We start from the raw sequence: 25000 nt of genomic DNA, 5'->3' as shown, positions 1-25000 counted from the left end.
GGTTTGGTCATCAATTTTGAAAATTAGTTCTAATTTTAAAATGTATCACTTTTCGATTAAAAAACAATTGACTTTTGAATAAATTTTAACGAAAATTACAAACTATTTGTCCTAAATGAGTCAAAATTGTCTTAAAAATTTAAAAAATTCTTACTTTTTAGATATTCTGTACTCAATAACCCTCCTAAAAGTTTCTTAAAAAATTAGAAAAAAATAAAATCCAAAATATTTTCGACTATTGTATCGCCTTAACATAAAATCCATCGAAATCTCTAACTTTTCTATAACTCTTTTTAACTTTTCTTCAACAAATGCTTACTAACACCCACACAAAAACATTAAAAAATTAGGGATATGGGGACTCATGGGTAGACAAAGTAAGTCGAAATTAATAAATTTCGTTTAATTGGCGTTTCGTAGATGAAGTAGAACTCATTGTTGTTCGTTCATGTGTGCTTCCTTGTAAAATTTTCTCCTTTTTTTGACAAAAACTAATCTTATTTCTTTCAAAAGGTCCTTCAATTGTTCCAAATTTCCAACTTGAACCACGGTTTGATGATGGTTGGTCCATCAGGAAGCGGAAAATCTGCAGCATGGAAGGTTTTGTTGAAAGCTCTCGAACGTTATGAGGGCGTTGAAGGCGTTGCTCACGTCATTGATCCAAAAGCCATTTCCAAGGAAGCTCTTTATGGTGTCTTGGATCCAAATACTCGTGAATGGACTGATGGTTTGTTCACTCACATCTTGCGTAAAATCATTGATAATGTTCGTGGTGAGCTTGTTAAGCGTCAATGGATCATCTTTGATGGTGATGTCGATCCAGGTAAGGTTTAAAATTAATATTTTGACCTGCAATTTATAAAAATTAATTTTTTTTCTTTTTAGAATGGGTTGAAAATTTGAACTCCGTACTCGATGACAACAAATTACTCACTTTGCCAAACGGTGAACGTCTCTCATTGCCTCCGAATGTAAGATATTTCACTAAAAACTACGATTTTATGTTAATTTTCATCAAAATTTTGTAGGTTCGTATCATGTTCGAAGTCCAAGACTTGAAATTCGCCACTCTTGCGACAGTTTCTCGTTGCGGCATGGTTTGGTTCTCCGAAGATGTCTTGTCAACTGAAATGGTATTCGAAAATTACATGTCTCGTTTGAGAAATATTCCGTTGGAAGATGCCGACGAGGATAATAGTTTCATTATCACTGCTGCTAAAGCGAATCAAGAAGGTGGAAAGGAAGAAGAAATTTCTCCAGCGCTTCAAACTCAACGAGAAATTGCGTCACTTTTACAACCGTACTTTGGTGCTGATGGTTTAGTCGTCAAAACACTCGAATTCGCCATGGAACAAGAACACATCATGGATTTCACACGTCTACGTGCTCTCGGTTCTTTATTCTCGATGATCAATCAGAGCATTCGAAACGTTTTGGCATACAACCAACAACACTCGGATTTCCCAATTCCGCCCGAACAATTGGAACAATACATGCAACGTTCGTTAGTTTATTGCGTTTTGTGGTCCTTCGCTGGTGACTGCAAGCTCAAGGGACGTTGTGACCTGGGCGATTTCATTCGTAGTGTCACCACCATCCCGTTACCGAGTCAATCTGGCGCCCCAATTATCGACTACGAAGTTGCCATTAGTGGCGATTGGGTCCCATGGTCGAACAAAGTTCCCGTTATCGAGGTGGAAACACATAAAGTTGCCGCTCCTGATATTGTTGTACCAACTTTGGACACAGTTCGTCACGAATCGCTCTTGTACACTTGGCTAGCTGAACACAAGCCTCTCGTGTTGTGCGGTCCTCCTGGTTCCGGTAAAACGATGACTTTGTTCTCGGCATTGCGCGCCTTGCCAGACATGGAAGTGGTCGGCTTGAATTTCTCATCAGCTACAACACCCGAACTTTTGCTGAAGACCTTCGATCATTACTGCGAATACCGAAAGACGCCAAACGGAGTCGTTCTCGCACCAGTTCAACTCGGAAAATGGCTCGTATTGTTCTGCGACGAAATCAATTTGCCGGATATGGATTCGTATGGCACGCAACGTGTCATTTCATTCTTGCGACAACTCGTTGAACACAAAGGTTTCTACAAAGCAGCTGATCATTCGTGGGTTTCGTTGGAACGAATTCAATTCGTTGGGGCTTGTAATCCTCCCACAGATCCTGGTAGAAAGCCGTTGAGTCATCGATTCTTGAGACACGTTCCGATCATTTACGTCGATTATCCTGGCGAAACTTCATTGAAGCAAATTTACGGCACTTTCTGTCGTGCAATGTTGCGTCTCATGCCGAATTTACGTGGTTATGCAGAGCCTCTTACAAACGCAATGGTCGAATTTTATCTGGCATCACAGGAAAAATTCACGCAAGACATGCAACCGCATTACGTTTATTCGCCTCGTGAAATGACTCGATGGACTCGTGGCATTTGCGAAGCAATTCGTCCCTTGGATAATTTACCGGTTGAGGGATTGGTTCGATTGTGGGCTCACGAAGCACTTCGTTTGTTCCAAGATCGTTTGGTCGAAGAATCGGAAAGACGTTGGACGAATGAAAATATTGATATTGTGGCGATGAAACATTTCCCCGGAATCGACAGAGAAAAGGCCCTGGAACGCCCAATTTTGTACAGTAACTGGTTGTCGAAGGATTACATGCCTGTTAATCGTAGCGAGTTGCGAGATTATGTCAAGGCACGTTTGAAGGTCTTCTATGAAGAAGAACTCGATGTCCCGCTCGTACTCTTTGATGAAGTTTTGGATCACGTTCTTCGTATCGACCGAATTTTCCGACAACCCCAAGGACATTTACTCTTAATTGGAGTTTCGGGCGCCGGAAAGACCACTCTTTCACGTTTCGTTGCCTGGATGAACGGATTGTCGGTGTTCCAGATCAAAGTTCACAACAAATACACGGGCGAAGATTTCGATGAAGATCTCCGAAGCGTTTTACGTCGTTCGGGATGCAAAGATGAAAAAATTGCGTTCATCATGGACGAGTCAAATGTCCTCGATTCCGGTTTCCTTGAAAGAATGAACACTCTTTTAGCCAACGGTGAAGTTCCGGGATTGTTTGAAGGGGACGAATACACGACACTGATGACGCAATGCAAGGAAGGTGCTCAACGTGAAGGTTTGATGTTAGATTCCAGTGACGAACTGTACAAATGGTTCACACAACAAATTATGCGCAATTTGCATGTTGTTTTCACCATGAATCCCTCGACGGATGGCTTGAAAGATCGTGCTGCAACATCTCCTGCACTTTTCAATCGTTGTGTCCTCAATTGGTTCGGAGATTGGTCCGATGGCGCATTGTTCCAAGTTGGCAAAGAGTTCACGGTGCGTGTTGATTTGGAAAAACCATCGTGGCAAGCGCCAGATTTCTTCCCAGCTACATGCGATATTGTCCCGCAAGTCCCGAATCACAGAGATGCCGTTCTCAATGCGTTCGTTTATGTGCATCAGACGCTCCACAAGGCAAATGCTCGTTTGGCGAAGCGCGGTGGCAGGACAATGTTCATTACGCCACGTCATTATTTGGACTTTATTCATCATTTCGTCAAATTGTATGGTGAAAAACGTAGTGATTTGGAGGAACAACAACTCCATTTGAATGTCGGTTTGAATAAGATTGCGGAAACTTTGGAACAGGCAAGTATTTTAAGACAACTTAATTTAATTATTTCACTTTTTATCACCTCTCTTCCTCTGAATTTGTCGAAAAAATAATTTAAGCATTTTTTTACAACTTTTGATCTGCTAAGTTCTACAAAAAAATAAAATACAATTTATTTAAAATTTTTTTTGAAAAAAAAAATTCAACAATTTTCCTGAATTTTTGAATACAAAAACTTCTAAAAATTAAAAAATATTCATATTTTTCCTTGGTAATTTTTGATGAAATTTTTAACTTTTTTTTTTAGTAAACTGGACAAATTTCAGATTTTTTTTAAAATATTTTTTCAATGATTTTTGAATATTTTTTGAAGAATTTATTTGATTCTGTTAAAAAATTTTTTCTTACGATTTTATGAATTTTTTTGAAAATTTTCTGGATTTTTTTTCATGGCCGAAATTTGGATGAAAAAATGCCAAATGTGTTTATTTTTATAATTTCTATTTTGTTTAATTTTAGTTCAATGTTTAGGCCGCTCCAAATGAAACTTTGAAAAAAAAAAAAAGTGTTTACTAAAGAAATTTTTAGGATTTTTCAAATGTTTATTCGAAATTTCGACAAAAATTAAAAAATTAGGAAAATTTTTATAATTTTGAAAAATCAACAAAAAAAATATTATTTTTTAAAGCAAAAAAAAAATCTAATTTAGAACTCGAAATTAAGCCGAAAATGCAAAACAAAATTAAAAAAATAAATTTCATTGACTTAATAGAAATCGTTCAAATAAAATAATATTATTTTTTTCTACAGGTTGAAGAAATGCAAAAATCCCTTGCAATCAAATCGCAAGAGCTCCAAGCTAAGAACGAAGCTGCTAACGCAAAATTGAAACAAATGTTCAGCGATCAACAAGAAGCCGAAAAGAAAAAGGTTCAATCGCAAGAAATTCAACAACAACTCGCCCAACAAACCATCAAAATCGAAGAAAAACGCAAGAGCGTAATGGCTGACTTAGCTAAAGTCGAACCTGCTGTCATTGATGCCCAACAAGGTGAGATCTTTTCCATTTTTTCCAGATTTTTTGTGTCATCGTGTGACGTTTTTTGTTGATTTTTATAATTTTTTTTGACACCTGATTGAGTTAAATAATATTATTACCTTGACTTCCCACAAATTTAAACCGAAAATAGCTGTGCAATCGATTAAAAAACAAAATCTGACTGAAGTAAAGTCCATGGCTAGTCCTCCGGCACCCGTAAAATTAGCACTTGAGTCTGTGTGTCTCCTGTTGAATGGTGTTGAACCGACAGACTGGAAATCCATTCGTCAAGTTCTCGTCAAAGAGGGCTTTATTCTGTCGATTATCAAGTTTAACACTGACTCAATAACGTAATTATTTTGATTTTTTGTTTTGTTACCGAAGCTACTTACTGAAAAAAAGCTGCTATAATCGCTGCCTGTGCTAATTTTTTTTTTGTGTAAATTTTGTAACTAAACCCTCTCGCTTCTAATTCTTAATCTTTAACTCTGAAAAAATAATTTTGTGTTAACTTTTTTTTTGTGTGTGTCTGCCCTCAACTTCTCTTGCAAACGAAAAAAAAACAAAAACTGACGAAAAATCTCTTTTTCTCTTCATTATTCAATGTTTCTTTCTGCCATCAAATAAAAAAAACTCCTTAAATAGCTGTCAACTCTATTAAGAAGCAACACTTGGTTGAGGTCAGATCAATGGCAAATCCACCGGCTGTCGTTAAATTGGCACTTGAATCCATTTGCCTGCTTCTCGGCGAAAATGCAACAGATTGGAAAGCTATTCGTGCCGTTATCATGCGAGAAAATTTCATTCATTCTATTGTTACTAATTTCGATACTGAGGCTATAACGTAAGCATGACTAATCTTTGTACATATTATTTACACATTTTTTATGTTTCAAGCACCTTTAAAGGATAAGTACACAAAAAATTCACTTTTTTACAAAAAATTGGTGCTTTGATGGCTTTTACAGACGAAACTTTTATCAAAGCACCAAAAATGCCAAAAAATTTAACGCTTTATCCATTAATTTTTGTTTGTGGCTAACCCTCTGACCCAATTTTCCCCATTTTTAAGCAATTTCTAACATTATTTTTTAAAATTCTTTCCTAAAACAGCGATGAGGTGCGCGAAAAGATGCGTAGCAAGTATTTGAGCAACCCAGATTACAACTTTGAGAAAGTCAATCGTGCCAGTATCGCATGTGGTCCCATGGTTAAATGGGCAATTGCTCAAGTGAGTATTTTTTTCTTCAATATTTTTCTGAAAATTTATTAAATTTTGGATTTTTTCAACAGATCGAGTACGCAGACGTGCTAAAACGTGTCGAACCATTGCGTGACGAGCTTCGTTCCTTAGAAGATCAAGCCCAAACGAACGTCAAGAACGGTCAAGACGTTAAGGATTTGATTACGCAACTCGAACATAGCATTGCGCAGTACAAGGAAGAGTATGCGCAACTTATTTCGCAAGCGCAGGCTATCAAAACGGACTTGGAGAATGTCCAGGCGAAGGTTGATCGTTCAATTGCTTTGTTGAAGAGTTTGAACATCGAGCGAGAACGTTGGGAAGCCACAAGTGAAACGTTCAAGAGTCAAATGGCAACAATCGTTGGTGATGTTTTGTTGTCTGCGGCATTCATTGCTTACGGTAAGTCCTGAATTTGGTTTTGAAATACTAGAAAAAAATTAAAAATTTTATTTTTAGGTGGTTACTTTGATCAACATTACCGTAGCAGTTTGTTCAATACGTGGAGTCAACATTTGCATGCCGCCAATATCAATTATCGACCAGATATTGCCCGCACCGAATATCTTTCCAATCCCGATGAACGTCTTCGTTGGCAAGCGAATGCCTTACCAACTGACGATTTGTGCACGGAGAACGCTATCATGCTGAAACGCTTCAACCGTTATCCACTTATCATCGATCCATCGGGTCAAGCAACGGAATTCATCATGCGCGAGTTCGCATCACGCAAAATTACCAAAACCAGCTTCTTGGACGACTCATTCCGCAAGAATTTGGAATCAGCATTGCGTTTTGGTAATCCACTGCTCGTGCAAGACGTCGAAAATTACGATCCAATTTTGAATCCTGTCTTGAATCGGGAGTTGAGACGCACGGGAGGTCGTGTCCTCATCACGTTGGGCGATCAAGATATCGATTTGTCACCGAGTTTCGTCATCTTTTTGTCGACACGTGATCCGACAGTCGAATTCCCGCCAGATATTTGCTCACGTGTGACTTTTGTCAACTTTACCGTTACTCGTAGCTCGTTGCAGTCGCAATGTTTGAATCAAGTACTCAAAGCGGAAAGACCTGATATCGATGAAAAACGATCGGATTTGTTGAAATTGCAAGGCGAGTTCCATTTGCGACTCAGACAACTCGAAAAGAGTTTGTTGCAGGCTCTCAACGATGCCAAGGGTAAAATCTTGGATGACGATTCCGTTATTGCGACATTGGAAACTTTGAAAAAGGAAGCTGCTGATATCGGACAAAAGGTCGAAGAAACGGACAAGGTTATTGCTGAGATTGAAACTGTGTCACAGCAATATTTGCCGTTGTCGCAAGCTTGCAGTAACATCTACTTCACCATGGACACGTTGAATCAAGTTCATTTCTTGTACCAATATTCGTTGAAGATGTTCCTCGATATCTTCAGTTCGGTCTTGTACAACAACATAAAGCTCGATGGAAAGTCAGATCATGCCATTCGTTTGCAAATTATCACGCAGGAACTTTTCTCCGTCGTTTATGAACGTGTTGCTCGTGGAATGTACCACAATGATCGCTTGACACTCGCAATTTTATTGTGTCGCATCCACTTGAAAGGATCCCAAGATGGCAATTTGGAACAAGAATTCAACTTCTTCTTGCGTAGTCGAGAAGGTCTCGTACCCCATATCGGTCATATTGAAGGCTTGACAGGCGAACAACAAGAAAGTGTCACTCGACTTTCGACAAAATTGCAAATCTTCAAGAAACTTATTGACAAAGTAAAGTCCATGCCGGATGTCTTGGCGTGGTTGCAACAAGCGACTCCCGAACAAAATGTTCCGCAATTGTGGGATGAATCGAAAGCGTTATCTCCAATCGCTGCTGCAATGCATCAACTTTTGCTTATTCAAGCATTCCGACCGGATCGAGTTGTTGCTGCAGGTGAGTTTTTTTTAGTTTTTTCAATTTTTTTTGCTTTTTGTTGCTTATTCCATTTTAAAAGTCGAAAATTCAATCAGGAAGCCGATTAATTTTTTTTTTAATTTTTGTGATCCGATGTTGTCGAAAAAACTTTGGGGAAAAAATTGTAAAAAATAAATTTTACGACATTTTTTGGTATTGTTTGATTGAAAAACTCCTGAAATGCCAGTTTGCATTAAATGATACAAAATTTGCTTAAAACCACTGAAATTGAAAAGAAAAAAAATTAAATTAATTAATTCACGTTTAAAGCTTAAATCTATTCAAATGTTTTTTTTACTTCTGAATACAATTTTTTTTTAATTTTAAAAAATCTGCATTTAACGTTCAAACATTGTTATTAACAAAAAAAAAATCTATTGATAAAAAACTAATGAAATTTTATTTATGAAATTCAATCGCATTGCAAAAATCCATCCAAGGTTAAAATTTATTTTTTTGAAAATTTTCACATTCAAACTGACGTCTTTTATTATTTTTTTTAAGAAAAAAATTGAAATAAATTTAAGAAATGTCTCATTTGAAATATTTTGTTCACTAATTTTTTTTATTTTTATTTTCAGCTCATGTCTTTGTCGACTCTGTCCTCGGAGAAGAATTCATGCCGTTAGCTGAGAAGGAATTAAATTTCGCATCTGTCGTCGAAAAACAACTAAATTGCAACACTCCCGCTTTATTGTGTTCCGTTCCTGGATTTGACGCTTCTGGCCGTGTTGATGACTTGGCTGCTGAACTGAATAAACAAATTTCCAGCATCGCCATCGGTTCTGCTGAAGGTTTCAATCAAGCTGAACGTGCGATCAACGCTGCTTGCAAATCCGGAAAATGGGTCTTGTTGAAGAACGTTCACTTGGCTCCTCAATGGTTGGTTCAATTAGAGAAGAAACTTCACTCGCTTTCACCGCATCCACAATTCCGTTTGTTCTTGACGATGGAAATCAATCAAAAAGTTCCCGTCAACTTGCTTCGAGCTGGTCGCATCTTCGTTTATGAACCGCCACCAGGTATTCGTGCCAATTTGTTGCGCACTTTCTCGACTGTGCCACCAAACCGGATGATGAAACAACCGAGTGAACGTGCTCGTTTGTACTTCTTGCTCGCTTGGTTCCATGCCATCGTGCAAGAACGTTTGCGTTACGTGCCACTTGGATGGGCGAAGAAATACGAGTTTAATGAGTCCGATTTACGTGTCGCTTGTGACACGCTTGACACGTGGATTGATGCAACCGCAATGGGAAGAACTAATTTGCCACCGGAAAAGGTGCCATGGGATGCTCTCGTTACGTTGTTATCTCAAAGCATTTACGGCGGTAAAATTGATAACGACTTCGATCAACGTCTTCTTTGTTCGTTCTTGAGCAAACTTTTTACCGCAAAGAGTTTCGAAGCAGATTTCGCTCTTGTGGCGAACGTTGATGGTGTCGCTGGTGGTCCGAATGGACAACGACACATTACGATGCCCGATGGAACGCGACGTGATGAATTCTTGAAATGGATTGAAACATTGGCAGATCGTCAAACGCCGTCGTGGCTTGGATTGCCGAATAACGCCGAACGTGTTTTGCTTACAACACGTGGAACGGACTTGGTCAGCAAATTATTGAAGATGCAACAGTTGGAGGACGACGATGAATTGGCTTACAGTGCCGATGACAACTTGGAATCGCAAACGAAGCAAGAAGACGGTCGTCCATCGTGGATGAAAACGTTGCACAACTCGGCAATCACCTGGCTTGAATTGCTCCCGAAACAACTTCAAACGTTGCGTCGCACCGTGGAAAATATCAAAGATCCACTTTACCGTTATTTCGAACGTGAAGTCTCATCAGGTGCGAAATTGCTTTCCACTGTGGTTCAAGACTTGCAAGATGTCGTGTTGATTTGTCAAGCAGAGAAAAAGCAAACGAACTACCATCGCACCATGTTAAGCGAACTCGTTCGTGGCATTTTGCCTGCTGGTTGGCGTCGTTACACAGTTCCGCCCGGTTGTACCGTCATCCAATGGATAACTGACTTTAGTCAACGTATCCAGCAACTGCAAAAGGTCTCAGCTCTTGTATCGCAATCGGGAGCCAAGGAACTTCAAGGATTCCCCGTCTGGTTGGGCGGCTTACTCAATCCCGAAGCTTATATCACGGCAACGCGTCAATGCGTCGCACAGGCAAACAGTTGGCCATTGGAAGAGTTGTCACTTGATGTCACAATTACCGAAGGCAGTGCCGATAACAATCAAAAGGACAGCAGTTTCGGTGTCGTTGGATTAAAATTGCAAGGAGCTCAATGCAAAAATAATCAACTTCTGTTGACGTCGACAATTATGACGGATTTACCGACTACTTTGTTGAAGTGGGTGCGTGTCGGAGCGGATCATCGCTCATCGAAATTGACTTTGCCGGTTTATTTGAACTCGACCAGAGCGGAATTGTTGTTCACAGTGGATTTGGCAGTTGCTCCAGGACAAGATCCACATAGCTTCTATGAGAGAGGCGTTGCTGTACTCACTTCCACTGCATTAAATTAAAAGCGTGGAGGTTAAAAAAAAAATTTAATCCAACTTAAAAAAAATATAAAATAATCACATAAAATATTGCCTTGCTTATACTAATCGTACTCAATCGTACTATAAATTATTCAAATATTAAATAAATAAATATTCAATTCATGCTTTATTCAAGACAAATTTTTATATTACAATTAAGAACTCGACGAAGGCTCAAAAATGTATTTTTTAATTATTTTTTATCTTCAACAAGTTTAATTTTGCTTTCATTTTATTGGCTCATATTTAATTCAAGTAATAAAATTCAATAAAATAAATTACATATAAAAAAACGAGGAAGGCCGATCCAAAGTCGAAAACCAATGATGCGAAAAAACAAAACTACAAATGTAATCCAAAACTACCGTTCTTCACATTTTTTATAAATTTTCAATAAAATTTTTTAAAAATTATTTTTAAATAAATTTTTTTTTAAATTTTATTTTTTTTTTGTATAAATTTTTATTTGCACAGACATTTTCTGATTTGATATTTTTTTTGCAAATCGACTTAATAAATAAAAAAATACTTAAAATTATATTTTAAAAATTGTTTTAAAAATCTTAAATAAAAAAAATAATGATTTTTAATTTTTTGTGATTTTTTTATATTTTCTTGATTTCATTTTTTACTTAAATTTTGTTAGTTTTATTTTAAAATCAAGATTTTTGTGAATTGAAAAAATAATTTTTACAACTTTTTTTAAAATTATTTTGTCCCCAAGTTTATTTAATTATTAAAAAAAATATTATTAAAATTTAAATTTTTTAAAAATTAATTAATTAAAGTTTAAAGTTTCTATTTAAAAAAAAAATGTTTAATTTTGAAAATAAAACAGTCTTATTAGAATTACTTCTCATCAGATAAAAACACAATCTAACAAGAAATTTAATTCCAGTGCCAAGTTTCGCTCATATTTAATTCACGTAAATATACTTTATTGCTGTTGCCTCCTTGAAATAAACAATTCAAGCCGGCTTGCACACGACCGGGAAATTACTCAATTTACATTAAATATGAATGAACTTTGTAGCGCAAAACAAGTTTTAAATGTAAAATGACGTAAAAATCGCTACATTACAGGGGAAATACCACAGCAAGTTGTACAGAAAATTACTCAAACTCGACCACTGTGTTTCCATTCAACTTCCTCGTTGTATTTGTTGTCTCTCCGTTCGTCGTTCATTCATGCAAATGTTCAAAACAAAAAAGCGTAGTAGACATAAATGAACATTTTCACAGATGTTGATTCAGTCGACATCAAATACTCGTCCGTGCCTGACTTGTATTGGTATTTTTCGGGTGCCATCTCATCTCTTTTTAGCATCTCATTGCTAATAAATAATTCGCCTGCCATGGAAAAATTATAGATACTTAACTACTCATGAAAGCACTTAGTGGACCATTTTAACTGTGATAATCAAAAAATTAACCAGACGATGGAAGAAAGAATCCAAATAAATGTGAGTCAAATGACCTTGAATTTTTTTTTGTTAATTTTTTTTCAATTGATTCAATCTCGCGTTATTCTTTCACAGCAAACTACCTCAGACATGGCCGGACATCCAATCGACTACATTCTCGTGTACAAGAACGACGAGCAACAGTTGGAGGAGAAACATGAAATAATTCGGAGCTGCTTCCTCTACAATTTGAAGCTAGAGGGACTTGAATTCGAAATAGACGCGAAACGGGAATTTACTTTTGTCAAAATTTACACGAACCAAAATGTGCTGAGGAAGTATGCGGAATTGTTGCGATGGAAATTGCCGGCTACACATCGCTCGTTGAAGAAACTCGAGGAAACGGAATCTCAGAAGCAGTACAAATACTTTGACAATGTCAGAACGGACTATAAAATTCACTATTATTACTCGAAGGAAATGAGCTATTTGTGAGTATTGAACCGAAAAAAAATTTAAAAAAATATTTTTTTTGTCATGTAAGCAATTTTTTGACTCAAAACTTGATTTTTCTTATAAGAACTTCAAATATTGTTAAGTCATGACGTAACGACTTAAGAAGACGTAAGAAAAAGGATAAGTTAAAACTGCTTACATTTACCTTTTTGACCCCGATAGCGAGACTTCAATTATTTAAATCCTTCGTGTCATGACAAATTCAATCAAGTTGATCAAGTTAATTCGTTTCGAATTACAAAATCAATATAAATCACTTGTAAATAACTCTAACATGTGTAATTATTTGTTTTAGATTCAACGATGATGAACCAGATTTCTTCAAGCCGGGCTTTCGGACAGTTGTGGTGGAAAATATTCTGCTAAAAACTCGTTTTGATGTGAGGTTGGATGAAGTAAGTGGCGACACTACGCCCACAAACTCGCCAATGGATGAGCATTGCGAGAAAGGAAAGCCAGATATTTGTTGTGTGGGCATCCAAAAATTAATCCATGACGGCGTTTTTGTCGACAGATTTTCGTTGCATGATGTGAGTAAAAATTTAAGTTGAAAAATTTGGTCGCTTTGAAATCTTTTTGAAGTTTTTATCCCTTGTCCCATTTAAAAAGTCAAAAATCCAATGCAGGAAAAATTCAAAATTTGAAAAATTGTAAAAAAAATTATTTAAAAATTAAAAAAAAAATTAAGAATTTTTTTAAACATTTTTAATTTCAATTTTTTTGAACTCAAAGTAACAATTTAGACATGGATTAATTTTTTTTTTCACAAAATTTAAAAATTAAACGAAAATTATATAAATAAATCTGTTTTGAAATACTAATTTTGATCTTTGTTCAAAAAAAAAGGTTAAAAGTGGCAATTTTTCAACTTTTTGAATTTTATTGGATTTTTTTATACATTTTTTTTTAAAGACAACTAAAAAAAAAATTAAAAAATTATTTTTTTTTCAGGGTTCACATGACGATGAATCAACATTACGCGGCCAACTATGGAATGAATGGGCTTCCTTGTGGAAATGGAATGGATTCCAACCACTTGACAAAATAAAGGAATATTTCGGAGCACAAGTTGCCCTCTACTTTGCTTGGTTGGGCTTTTACACTCACATGTTGATCCCTGCTTCGATTGCTGGCATCATTTGTCTCGCTTACGGATGGTCCATGATGTACAAAAGTCGTGTCAGCGAGGAAATTTGTGATCCCAGCAATGATATCCTGATTTGTCCGCAATGCGATCGAACGTGTGACTTTTGGAGACTTCGCGACACGTGTACTTATGCCAGAATCAGCAATTTGTTCGATAACGATTTTACGATATTTTTTGCGATTGCCATGTGTTTGTGGACGACCCTCTTGCTGGAGCTGTGGAAACGATATTCTTCCTATTTGGTGCACAATTGGGGCTTGTCAGACTACACGAAACGCGTTGAACCGAAACGACCCGAATATTTAGAGTTCCTGTCAAAAAATGGCGGTATTGAAAAAACCTCGTGCACGAAGAGCCCACCACGTCCTCTACGATTTGTGTTGAGTTATTCAGCATCGATATTTTTTATTTGTCTCGTGCTGATAATCACTTTCGGGATCATCATTTATCGCATGTCCCTTAATGCCGCCGAGTCAATTTACGGCCATAAAGAGTCCATTACGTACAAAATAACGGTCTTGCCAGCGACGGGTGCCGTCATCAACTTGATTGCCATTAAGATATTGAATTATTTTTATTATTATGCCGCAGTTTTCCTCACGGAGCGTGAATTGCATCGCACACAAACCGAATACGACGAAAGTTTGGGCCTGAAAATTTATTTGTTTCAATTTTTCAACTATTACTCGTCGATTTTCTACTTGGCACTGATCAAGGGAAAGATGGTTGGCTATCCGGGAAAGTACATACGGATTTTTGGGTTGCGACAAGAGGAATGCGGACCTACGGGATGCATGTTAGAGCTATTTATACAACTTGTGATCATCATGGTTGGAAAACAAATCATCTACACATTACAAGAAATTCTCTGGGAGCCATTTTGGGGTCTAGTCTTCAAAATTTTGGGCAATATCAAAGCATGGATGATGAAAACCAAGAAAGAACGGTCGCAGGATCAGTGGTTCAAGGACAACAAACTCACGTCGTTCACTTACATGACGTTATTTAACGAATATTTGGAAATTATCATGCAATTTGGATTTGTGACGTTATTTGTCGTGGCATTTCCATTAGCTCCTCTCTTCGCGTTACTCAATAACATCTTCGAACTTCGCTGGGATGCCAAAAAGTTCCTGAAATACTACCGCAAACCAATTACTCGTCGTGCTCGCAATATCGGCGTTTGGTACAATATCATGCAAATTATTTGTCGCTTGAGTGTTCTCATGAATTCCTTAATAATCGCCTTTTCGTCGAATTTTATCCCTAAAATTGTCTACACAGTCCTCAAAAAGACCAACCACACAGATAGCAATAGTTACTTGAATTTTACACTTTCTCAATTTGCGACGAAGGATTTTGAGAATGGATCATCGCCACTTACGTCGATTTATAACAACACCGAGTTCTGCCACTATCCAGCCTTTAGATTCTCGCCAGATGACGAAGAAGATCAGTACAAACCCACCGTAGCTTATTGGTACGTTCTCGTAGGAAGACTTGCGTTTATTGTCGTCTTTCAAAATATCGTCGGTTTTATTCAAATTTTTGTCGATTACGCGATTCCCGATATGCCAGCACGACTTAAAGAGCGAATTCGGCATGAGGAGGCACTGATAAGCGAAATTATCAATGAAGGAAAGTTCGGAAAGGTGGGAAAGAAATTGACGAAATGCATAGATGAGCTGCGAGCGCGAAAGAAAAAGTCTGTGGTGACGGAAAATGGGAATGGGAATTTGAGTTTTATTGAAAATACAAAAGTTTAAAAGAAATTTTTAGTTGATTTTTTCAATGTCTGTCCGTTTAAACTCCAATAAAGTTTTGAAATAGATTTTTTTTGTCGATTTCGATTTTTTCTAGTTTAAAATTTATTTTATTTTTTCGTAAATAAAACAAATTAAGTCGTTGTTATTATCATTGAACTATGAAATTGTTTGTCTTGTTGCAAATATGTTATCTTTTTTAAATAAAATTAGGAGATTAACTAAAAATTTGTATTTCTAATCATTTTGGACAATTTAGACAAATTATTAGTGATTTAGAATTAATTTCATACAAAAAATGTTACATATTTGCAACAAGACAAACAATTTCATAGTTAAATGATAATGACAACGACTTAATTTGTCTCTTAATTGACGAAAAAAAATTAAAAAATTTTATTCTAAATTAATTTTTTTTCCAAATAAAATTCACTAATTTTTACCCAAAATTTTTGAAAAAAAAAAATCTTAGGATTCTTAAAAAATTAAAAAATTCTTCTAAAAATAAAAATCTTTAAAATTTGAAAAAAAAAAAAAATCAAAATCATTTATTTTTTTTATGAAAAAAATTTCAACTTTTTTTTTAAATATTAAAAAAATTAAAAAAAAATTTTTTTTCAAATTTTTTTTTTATATTTTACTTAATTTTTTTTCAGGCGCAAAAAATGATTGTTTCAAAAATTATGAAATTTAAAAAAATATGTAAAAATTTATCATTCTGGAAAAATTTGTATGGCAAAAAATGCGCTCATATCAATATTTTACTCTCCGTCGTCTTTGAATTGTTTTTTCTATTAAAAATGTACCAGATAACTTTTTTCCAAATCCGAAAACTTTTACTGATAACAAGACTATCATTATCGCTCCCTCAATTATATTGTTATTCATTGATATAAAGCAAATTGAGAATAACAACAGCTCAGTTGATGTTCGGACTCCGCAAAGCAAAGGTGCCAAAATGTAAGATTTGAACAACATTTTTAAACATAAACATAAAATTTCTCTCAAAATTTCGCAGGTCTGACATGCCAAAATACACTCTCGCCGAAGTGAATGCTCTAACGCCTTCGGAATTTCACGAAATTTTTATCAACGTCGTTGAGCTGTGTTCTGTAGCGGCAGTTTTTGTGTCTGCACTTTCTCCGTTTCACTCTCTCGAGAGCTTAATTCGTGGCTTCGACGTTTACTTGAGCCAATTGAATGTCACGGACAAGCTGAACGTGTTGCGACATCATCCCGATTTGGCTGGAAAACTCGCCGAAAGTGGCAACATGAGTTACGAGTCTCAATTAGAGCAACAACAAGCTGGTCTCAATTCGCTCACGAAAGCGCAAAAACACGAACTCTCCGAACTGAATGACGAGTACAAAGCAAAATTCGGATTTCCGTTTGTTATTTGTGTGCGCGAAACAAATAAACTGGAGGCGATTCTCGCTGCAATGAAAGTCCGTTTGAACAATTCGGTCGAAGAGGAAGTCGAAGTCGGCATCAATGAGGTGAAGAAAATTTCGCGATTGCGTGTGCTGCAAATTGTAAAAGAATAAAGAGCTGACATTTTGTTGCAAAAAAAATTTCAAGTTTAATCAATTAAATAGTTCTTAGATCCCAAGTTGCTTTTCGACGACAGCGTGAGGTTGACGTGTAAATTCTGAAAATTCATAAGTGTTCAAGAAATCGCTAAATTGGATCACTTCATCGTTGCCCATCAAGACGTCACGATGCACGTTGCTGGATGGCAAAAAGGGAAGATGTCCCGTCTTTGCGACTGCTTTCAACTCCATCGTAATCTTCAAAGGTGCGGCAATTCCTTCGCGTTCGCGCAACATTTGCATGTTCAATTTGTGTCGGTGCATTTCAAACTACAAGAAAATGTTTGAAAATTTTAATTAATTTATTTTTTAAAGAGAAATTGTCAAGTTTTCTAATTAAAAAAATAATTTTTTGAAGATTGTCGGACATATTTTGGACAAAAATTATAAAAATTTAAGTAATTCTCTTATCTTTTCACCAAAAATTAATATTTTTCTTAAGATTTTTTTTCAAAATTTTTTCAAAAAATATTTTTTTTGGTAATTTTTAAACCATTTCAAGAAAAATAATAAAAATTTTAAGAATCTCCCAAATTTTTTCACCAAAAATTTATATTTTTCTCATGATTTTTTGAAATTTATGAAAATTTTTGGGATTTCGGACCCTAAAATTCGGTAATTTTCCTCCAAAATGGAAAAACTTACGTTTTCGACACTTCTTTGTACGGGATGTTCGGGAACCAATTGACTCCGGCAATTCTTCTCGTAAGGCATCGAATGCCCAACTGGCTTGTTGAAGGTTTCGGGCATCTCTTGTGGGACTTTCATTGAGTGTTGCTGCAAAAACCAAACGAGTCAAGCTTTTAATTTTATAATTTTCGTACAAAATGACTTTAATTCCTTACCATTTTGATGTTTTTTAATGTTAAATTCGCGTAAATACTTTAGAAAATTGATTAAAAACCCTCCGAAATTTGTTGATTTGCAATGACTTGAATATTTTTGACGTTTCTCGCACTTTTTTGAGCTGGGATGACAGTGCCCCAGCCGAAAATTCGTCAGTTTCGTTGAGACATTCATTGGTATCGGACGTGCTTTTAAAGTGCTCCGTAAAAAATTCTCAAAACACATTGAGAAAGCATCATTTTCTTGCAATTTTTCAGATTCATCGCAACCTAAACTTCATTCATCTCCAACTTTGACGAGCCCCCTTAAGCGCAGCGGATCGAAGGTACATGAAATAAATCGTAACAAATAACTTCCTCCTCCGTAAAATAAGCGAGTTGTGGTAGCAAGCAGCTTTGTGCAAAAAAAAAAAATATGTCAAAAATCAAAATGGCTGCTGTGCCCGGACACTTAATTAGGCGTAATTGTAGTAGTATTCAGGTTAAAATTCTAAAAAACAGCTGAAATTGTTGAAATGCGTTCGTTCGTGGTTCAGTATCAAATTAACGACACGATTTTGTAAAAGGATTTTGTGATTTGATAATGGACACACAGGCAGAGACGGATTTGTGTAGTGGTAGCGCGTGTGGCTAAAGTCTATCGGTAATCTAGCGAGCAATATGGCAAAAGGCATTTTTAGTATCTGTCACCCACCCAGGCACAAACAGGCAAAAAAATATTTAAAGTCCCGTTCAAGCACATTTTTCAATCAGTTTGCGTTCCAAAAGTCAAAAGATTCAGTCATTAGTCTGCAAAATTGGACCTCCGAGCTCAGTTTTCCTGTGGTTGGTCGTATACTTGTACTTGTGGTGGTTTCATAAAATTCATAGAAAAAGTATTGTAGTTCATTGTTGTTGTGGTTGTTGTAATTGTGGTAAAGTACGAAAAGTCAGAAATAACTTGCGCTCTCGCTTCTAACTACTTTCGTTTTGCCTAAAAATGCCTAAACCTCCGTGAAAAGTAAGTAGTTGATTGAGTTTGATATAAAAAATTCAAATTTATATCGAAAAAAATTATATAAAAAACACATCTATTTGGTATTTATTGTAAATCTTATATATGGTCAGGACTAGAATCCATTAAAATTAATTGATTTTTTATACGAAATGACGAAAAATTACTATAGAAACACCAAAATAATAAACACATGCGACATAAATGATGTTACCTTGACCAGCAAAGTTGGTTTCTGTGTATCTATTCGACAAAATGTAACATCATTCATGTCGATGGCCATCCATCCACGCACTGTAGACTACAAAAGAATTAATTTTTTTATGCTGTAAAACATTTTTAACGTGAATCTCTTCATTATTTATAGATGTCTGATCGTGAAAGAAACGGCTACGATCGACGCGATAGACGTCGCTCGCCTGACAGACGTGACAGGCGTCGTTCTCCGGATCGTCGTGATCGGTGAGTCTCTAGAAAACTTTAAAAAATCAAGAAATTTATTGAAATGTTTTTCCCTTTCACCAAGATTCAGAGATCGTGGCAGAGACAGGAGTCGCGATCGTGATTTCGGCGGAGGTGGCCGACGTGGCGGCGGCGGATATGGCGATCGGGATCGTCGTGGAGGTGGTCGCTTCGGTGATCGTCGCCCGGAACGTCGTGAACGTAGCACCGATATCACGGAAAACATGGAAATCGAGTCAGATAAAGTAAAATACGTCATTGGTCGTGGCGGCACTAAAATTCGTGACATTCAATATTCTTGCCGGGTATCCGTTCAAATTGGTAAGTCCTATTTTCAAGTGATTTTTTAAAACATTTTTTAATAAAATTCTAATTTTTTTTAGATAAAAGCCCCAACGACAGCGGTTATAACAACGTAACCATCAGTGGTGCATCGCACAACATCAAACGTGCCAAGGATGCCATCAACGAAGTCGTTCGTCGCGTACTCGAATTCGAAGACAAGGACAGAGACAGTCGATCACGAGAACGCGAACGTGACCGCGATCGTCGTCGCAAATACTCCGACAGCGACTAAATGGGACTTTGAGTCTCTCAACTGAGTGTCGTGTGCAAAAGACAAAAATAACCAACAAAAGTTTAACTTGAGATATGCAAAAAAAAAAAATCCAAGCGTTTTGGACTTCCTAGAAATATTAATTTTATATAATTTTTTTAAACCTGAAAGAAATTTAACTACCCCCCTAAGATTTAAGTTAAACATTTCCCCGAGTATTATTTTTTTCCACATTTCTTAAATAACCCTCCAGAGAAAAATGCTACGTCGTCACGTGACGATAGCAAAACAATATCGAAAGTAATCAAAAAATGATGAAAATTTACAAAGATTTTGCATTTAGACAAATATTATATGAGTTTATGTCGATAGATGTATAACTACTATACTAAATAACGAACCACTATAAAAGAATAAAAATTGTAATAAAACCCACATGTAAGCAAAATAAATGGAATAAAGAAGATAGTGTTTCAAAAATGGCAAATTAAGGCGTTTTTCAAGGTCTTGTTTAGTCAGTTGGTGAGTCAAATTCCTGTTTCTCTGTATTGAATCATCTTCTCAATTGATGAGATTTTTTTTATAATGCAAAAAAAAGAGGTGCAGACTAATTGGAGTAATAAATCAACTAACACTTACTGATGGACTCACGCTGCGGTTTTAAGAGAGTCATGAATATTGCATCTCATCATTTTCTTCTTTTTAGTGAATTTTATTAATCTTTAGGCCGCTCCAAATGAAACTCAATAGATTTGTCCAAAATTTTTGAAATAAAAATGGGGAGGAGGGGGCAAAAAAAAACTGAAAAATTTTGAAATACTTTTTTTCATACAAAATGCCAATTTTTTTATTAATTTTTGATTTTTAATGAATATTTTTATTGTTTTGATTTTTTTACATTGATATTTGTGTAGTAAAAATTGATTTAAAATTTTTTTAAATTAAAATTGAAAAAAATGAATTTTAAAAAAATAACTGTCAAAATTTTTTTGAAAACAAATATTTAATAATTTTTATATAATTTTATATAATAATTTTTTAAAAGAAAATTTTATGTTGAAATAAATACGATTTTTAAGACAAAAATTTTAATTTAAATTAATTTTAAAATTTCAAAAAATTTTCTTGAAAATTTTTATGAAAAATTATGGAAACAACCAAAAAACGGTTTGATGAAATTTTTAATTTTTTTTTTATTTTGCCCCATTGGATTTTCGAATTTTGGGGCATCGGATTTTTATATACTTTTTTTCGTTTGGAGCAGCCTTATGGATTAAAATATAAAATGTTAAAAAATTAGTATCTTTTCAAATTTAATTCGCATTTTCGGTCCTGTTTTTTTTAATAGAAGGCAAAATAAAAAAAATATTTTGGTTTTGAAATACTGTTTCATTAAAAGAGACTCAATTTAAATAATTTTTGAATGTTTTTCAGATTTATTGAGGATTTCTCTTTAAAAATGATTTTCAGAGCTTGAAATGTTAAAATTAAAATAAAACTTCATAAAATCTGTGAAAAAAATTAAAGAGTTAATTTAATTTTTTTTGAAAAAAAAATTTTTGAGAGGAAAATTAATGTCAAATAAAAATTTTAAATTAAAAAAATAATTTTTACAAAAAAAAATTTAAAGAACAATTTTTATGAAAAAAAATTTTAATTGAAAATTTTTCAAAAATATTTATTAATTTTAATTTTTTTCTTTCCCATTGGATTTTCGTTTTTTCATATAAGTAGGTAGATCAAAGGACAAAAAGCTGAAAAAAATCTTTTAATATTGATAGCGCAATTTTTATTAATTTTTAAAATTTATTTTTTTTAAATAATTTTTTTTATCCTAAAACTCAATTTTTTAAAACTTAATTACTTTGAGCGACTTTTTTCTTGCCTTTCTTCTCCTTTTTCGGTGCTTTTATCGGTTGATCCAAGAAAATGTGAAGAACGGCATGACATCCTGGATAAAGATCCAAACGTGTCGACTGAATATTAATATTCGAAATCAATTCTAACACAGCATTTTCTTTCATCGCCCTTTTCAACACTTCCTCGTGTTTCAGCTGATCTAATTCAGTTCTTGGAAATTTATAAGTAACCGCTTCAATGCAATTAATTTTCACAGCACAAGTCAATTCATGATCCGCATCAACTTCGGGCCACGTTTGTTCCAACACAGATTTCGACCAATTTTGTGGAAATTTCATATGTGGCGCGGAAATAAATCGCGACCACAATTCCGAAGTAAAATGTGGAGCCATTGGGGCAATCATCGTAAGTAATGCTGCGAGAGATCTCTCGTAATGGGGACTATGGATGATGGCAGTTTCCGTGGTTTTTCTAATTGCGTTCGTAAATGACTGCATTCTTGATATTCCAACGCTAAGTTGATGCGTATAACGGTACGTGAAAGTTACGTTAGCGACATGGAAGTTCACAGAGTCCAGCAATCGAGCGTCGTGTTCTTCTAATTCTTTCATGTCAGCGACTGGTTTATGTCCGTGTTCCTTGCGTAAGCGAACAAATTCGTTAATTGTCATCCAGATACGATTTTGCCAGAAAAGAACCCCATTAAAAGTGGCAGACGACCAATTCCGATGTGACGTTGGCGAAACATCAGCTAACATGATGAGACGAAGCGAATCACATCCAAGTTCTTTGATCATTTCAGCTGGATCGACACCGTTAAATTTGGATTTTGACATTTTTTCCCATTCCATGATGACCGGAGCTTGCGTAGCTTTTTCTACGGCTTTTCCCTTTTTAGCGTCGATTATTTCAACTTCGTCTTCGCGTAAATATTTTCCCGTTCCTTTGACACGATAACTTTGTCCCATCACCATGCCTTGAACGAGAAGTCGTTTGAAGGGTTCTGGATGTGGCACGAGTCCTTTTGAGTGGAGGAAGTGATTAACGAACCGCGCGTAGTACATATGCAACACAGCATGTTCCTTTCCGCCGACATACAGATCAACTGGCATGAATTTCTTGGCAATTTTTTCGTCGAAAATTTCTTTTGTGTTTTTTGGGTCCAGAAACCGCAGGAAATACCAAGAACTATCGACAAAAGTATCCATGGTGTCAGTTTCTCGTGTAGCGGGCGATTGGCAATTGGGACATTTCGTCTCCAGCCATTTTTTGTTTTGACTTAAAGGAATACCAACCATGGATTTATCTTTCGTTGGAAGTTCTACGGGCAAATCTTCTTCGGGAACAGGCACAGCACCACAATTGGAACAATGAACAACAGGAATGGGAGTTCCCCAGAAGCGTTGACGTGAGATAAGCCAATCTTTCAGTTTGGAACTCACTAAATGGCCACCGATTTTAGTTTTTTGTGCTTTTTGGAGAATTTCTTCGGCTGTTAAATTATTTTTTGTGTCTGAAATTGGTTGAATTCCATATTTTTTTGAAATTTCTTGATCTTCCGGACTATTAACGCCTAAGTACGTATCACATTTATCGGGATAAGGAACATTTTCTGTAACAATTAAAGGGATTTCTTCATCAGTGAATGGATTTTTGGCTCGTAACTTGGTCAATCCTTCTTCCAGTTTGAGACTTTTCACTAAAACATGCTCCGGATTGAGAGCGATGAAGTTTACATTCGTCAAATTTGTTGGATCTCGAGTCCAAACGTTAATTTTCGTCTCATATCCTTCAACAGGGAATTCAAATCCGTAGCCGTCACACTCCCCGATCCAATGTTGCTGTAATTTTATGATGTCTCGCCAGTCTTCCAAGATCGGATCATCTAATCCTTTTAGTAAATTATTCGCAAATTGTGTCGTTTTCACAAACCACTGTTTCAACAACTTTTTTTCAACTTTTGCGCCAGATCGCCATGAACATCCATTCGCATCGACTTGCTCATCCGCCAACACTGTCTTGTCAACGGGATCCCAATTCACGAGAGCTTCCTTCTGATACGCCAATCCTTCGCGGTGCAACATCAAGAACAATTTTTGCGTCCATTTGTAATATTCCGGATCGCAAGTCGCGAATTCTCGGTCCCAATCGAAGGCGCATCCAAGTTCCTTCAGTTGTTGTCGCATGTGATCGATATTTTGCTTGGTCCAAGTATCAGCGGGAATTTTCCGTTGAATTGCAGCATTCTCGGCTGGTAAGCCAAAAGCATCCCAACCCATGGGGTGGATCACGTTGCGGCCATTCATTTTGTAGAAACGAGCCATGGCATCGCTGATTGTGTAAACTCGAACGTGACCCATGTGAAGGGCTCCCGATGGATATGGGAACATTGACAAGATGTAAGCTTTCGGTTTTGATGAATTTTCATCAAATGCACCTTTGGAGACTTTTGACGACCAGAAACGCTCGATTTCATGCTTTGTTGCTGAAGTAATTTCTTTCTCCTAAAAAAAATAAAAGTCGAGAGTTAACTTTTTGGTTGAAATTTATGAGAAATTCGTACTTGCAAGTGATGACAACCGACAGAACTGCACAAACAACGAATGAATTTCACATTTTTCGTCGTTTCAAGTTTTGTTAATGCAAGATTCCTGTGAAAATTGTGATTTAAATTGCGGAAAAGCAACATTTTCCGATGGTTTGTTTTGATTTCTTCAATTTTTTGTTCGGTAGCCAGATTACTTAATTTTTTTTTTGTATTTCAAAACCAAATTTTAAAAGATTATAAAATCAAATTTAAAAATTGGAAAATTTTCTTTAAATTTTTAAAGAAAAGTTAATTTTTTAATGAAAATTCATTGAAAAAACATTAAAAATGGCTCCTTGAATTAATTTAAATCCGCGGTCACCGTATTTACCTAACCTAAACGTCACATGCGGTAAAAGTAAACAAACAACAAATTCATAAGAAAATCATTTTCCATAAATTAATTAAGTTTTCCAAGAGTTTCCATCGAATTTCCGTCTAAAAATGGTGAAAACACTGCGCCGCACACGACTGGCCAGAAAATACAACTACCAAAGGAATCGGAAACGCGTTCAAAAGAGCATTCAAAATAAAGGCACCATCAAAGAGTAAGATTCCATCATGTTTTTCCCTTCCAACAACTAAAAAACCTCTTTTTCAGACCTCTCATCAAGCAAGAATGGCAAAAAGGCAAGTCACTTTCGAAGAATTTGGACGATATGGGTCTCGCTTTCGACACGAACAAAGCTCTCGGAGTGCCCAATAATCGCGAGCATCGAAAACGAATCATCAAAGTTGTCAACGGGTTCTTCGAGGAAGACGATCTGGACATCAAAAAGGAAGAAGAAACCTCAGATGAAGAAAATTCCGGATCCGAAGATGAAAAAGAACCAAAAAATTCGCGTGTCAAAGGATATGTCGCGGAAAA

General features: G+C 35.8%; 7 protein-coding genes across 7 annotated transcripts; 5 read left to right on the top strand and 2 right to left on the bottom strand.

Annotated features, from left to right (window-relative positions):
- Nucleotides 1-350: 350 nt before the first annotated feature.
- Nucleotides 351-10425, top strand: LOC134836532 (dynein heavy chain, cytoplasmic-like; the record flags this gene model as incomplete). Its single annotated transcript, XM_063851713.1, has 10 exons — nucleotides 351-377; nucleotides 514-823; nucleotides 886-971; nucleotides 1029-3668; nucleotides 4444-4684; nucleotides 5318-5516; nucleotides 5786-5903; nucleotides 5966-6317; nucleotides 6375-7832; nucleotides 8435-10425. Coding segments are annotated over 10 exons (7389 nt in total), but the record flags the coding sequence as incomplete, so codon positions are not given.
- A 1298-nt stretch (nucleotides 10426-11723) lies between these two features.
- On the top strand, nucleotides 11724-15276 carry LOC134836530 (anoctamin-4-like). The gene is made up of 4 exons (XM_063851711.1): nucleotides 11724-11873; nucleotides 11949-12304; nucleotides 12625-12859; nucleotides 13281-15276. The coding sequence occupies exons 1-4, from the start codon at nucleotides 11850-11852 to the stop codon at nucleotides 15240-15242; spliced, it is 2577 nt and encodes an 858-aa protein (XP_063707781.1). The 5' UTR covers nucleotides 11724-11849; the 3' UTR covers nucleotides 15243-15276.
- Nucleotides 15277-16043: 767 nt separating this feature from the next.
- Nucleotides 16044-16810, top strand: LOC134836526 (2-oxo-4-hydroxy-4-carboxy-5-ureidoimidazoline decarboxylase-like). Its single transcript, XM_063851706.1, has 2 exons — nucleotides 16044-16199; nucleotides 16258-16810. Coding segments are annotated over exons 1-2 (528 nt in total). The 5' UTR covers nucleotides 16044-16197; the 3' UTR covers nucleotides 16784-16810.
- On the bottom strand, nucleotides 16794-17800 carry LOC134836527 (proteasome maturation protein). Its single transcript, XM_063851707.1, has 3 exons — nucleotides 17674-17800; nucleotides 17474-17605; nucleotides 16794-17098 (listed from the first exon to the last, which is right to left on the bottom strand). Exons 1-3 carry the CDS (start codon nucleotides 17674-17676, stop codon nucleotides 16838-16840), a joined length of 396 nt encoding a protein of 131 aa, XP_063707777.1. The 5' UTR covers nucleotides 17677-17800; the 3' UTR covers nucleotides 16794-16837.
- Nucleotides 17801-17843: 43 nt separating this feature from the next.
- Nucleotides 17844-20188, top strand: LOC134836531 (U1 small nuclear ribonucleoprotein 70 kDa-like). Its single transcript, XM_063851712.1, has 4 exons — nucleotides 17844-17999; nucleotides 19035-19129; nucleotides 19194-19450; nucleotides 19513-20188. Exons 2-4 carry the CDS (start codon nucleotides 19035-19037, stop codon nucleotides 19704-19706), a joined length of 546 nt encoding a protein of 181 aa, XP_063707782.1. The 5' UTR covers nucleotides 17844-17999; the 3' UTR covers nucleotides 19707-20188.
- A 1255-nt stretch (nucleotides 20189-21443) lies between these two features.
- LOC134836528 (leucine--tRNA ligase, mitochondrial) lies at nucleotides 21444-24234 on the bottom strand. The gene is made up of 2 exons (XM_063851708.1): nucleotides 24109-24234; nucleotides 21444-24049 (listed from the first exon to the last, which is right to left on the bottom strand). The coding sequence occupies exons 1-2, from the start codon at nucleotides 24232-24234 to the stop codon at nucleotides 21542-21544; spliced, it is 2634 nt and encodes an 877-aa protein (XP_063707778.1). The 3' UTR covers nucleotides 21444-21541.
- A 250-nt stretch (nucleotides 24235-24484) lies between these two features.
- On the top strand, nucleotides 24485-24996 carry LOC134836529 (uncharacterized; the record flags this gene model as incomplete). The annotated part of the gene is made up of 2 exons (XM_063851710.1): nucleotides 24485-24680; nucleotides 24734-24996. Coding segments are annotated over exons 1-2 (367 nt in total), but the record flags the coding sequence as incomplete, so codon positions are not given.
- Nucleotides 24997-25000: the final 4 nt, after the last annotated feature.

Source organism: Culicoides brevitarsis, unplaced genomic scaffold, assembly GCF_036172545.1.
Source record: "Culicoides brevitarsis isolate CSIRO-B50_1 unplaced genomic scaffold, AGI_CSIRO_Cbre_v1 contig_54, whole genome shotgun sequence".
NCBI lineage: Eukaryota > Metazoa > Arthropoda > Insecta > Diptera > Ceratopogonidae > Culicoides > Culicoides brevitarsis.
The sequence above is the reverse complement of the archived record's forward strand: the minus strand, read 5'-3'. Positions and strand labels throughout refer to the sequence as shown.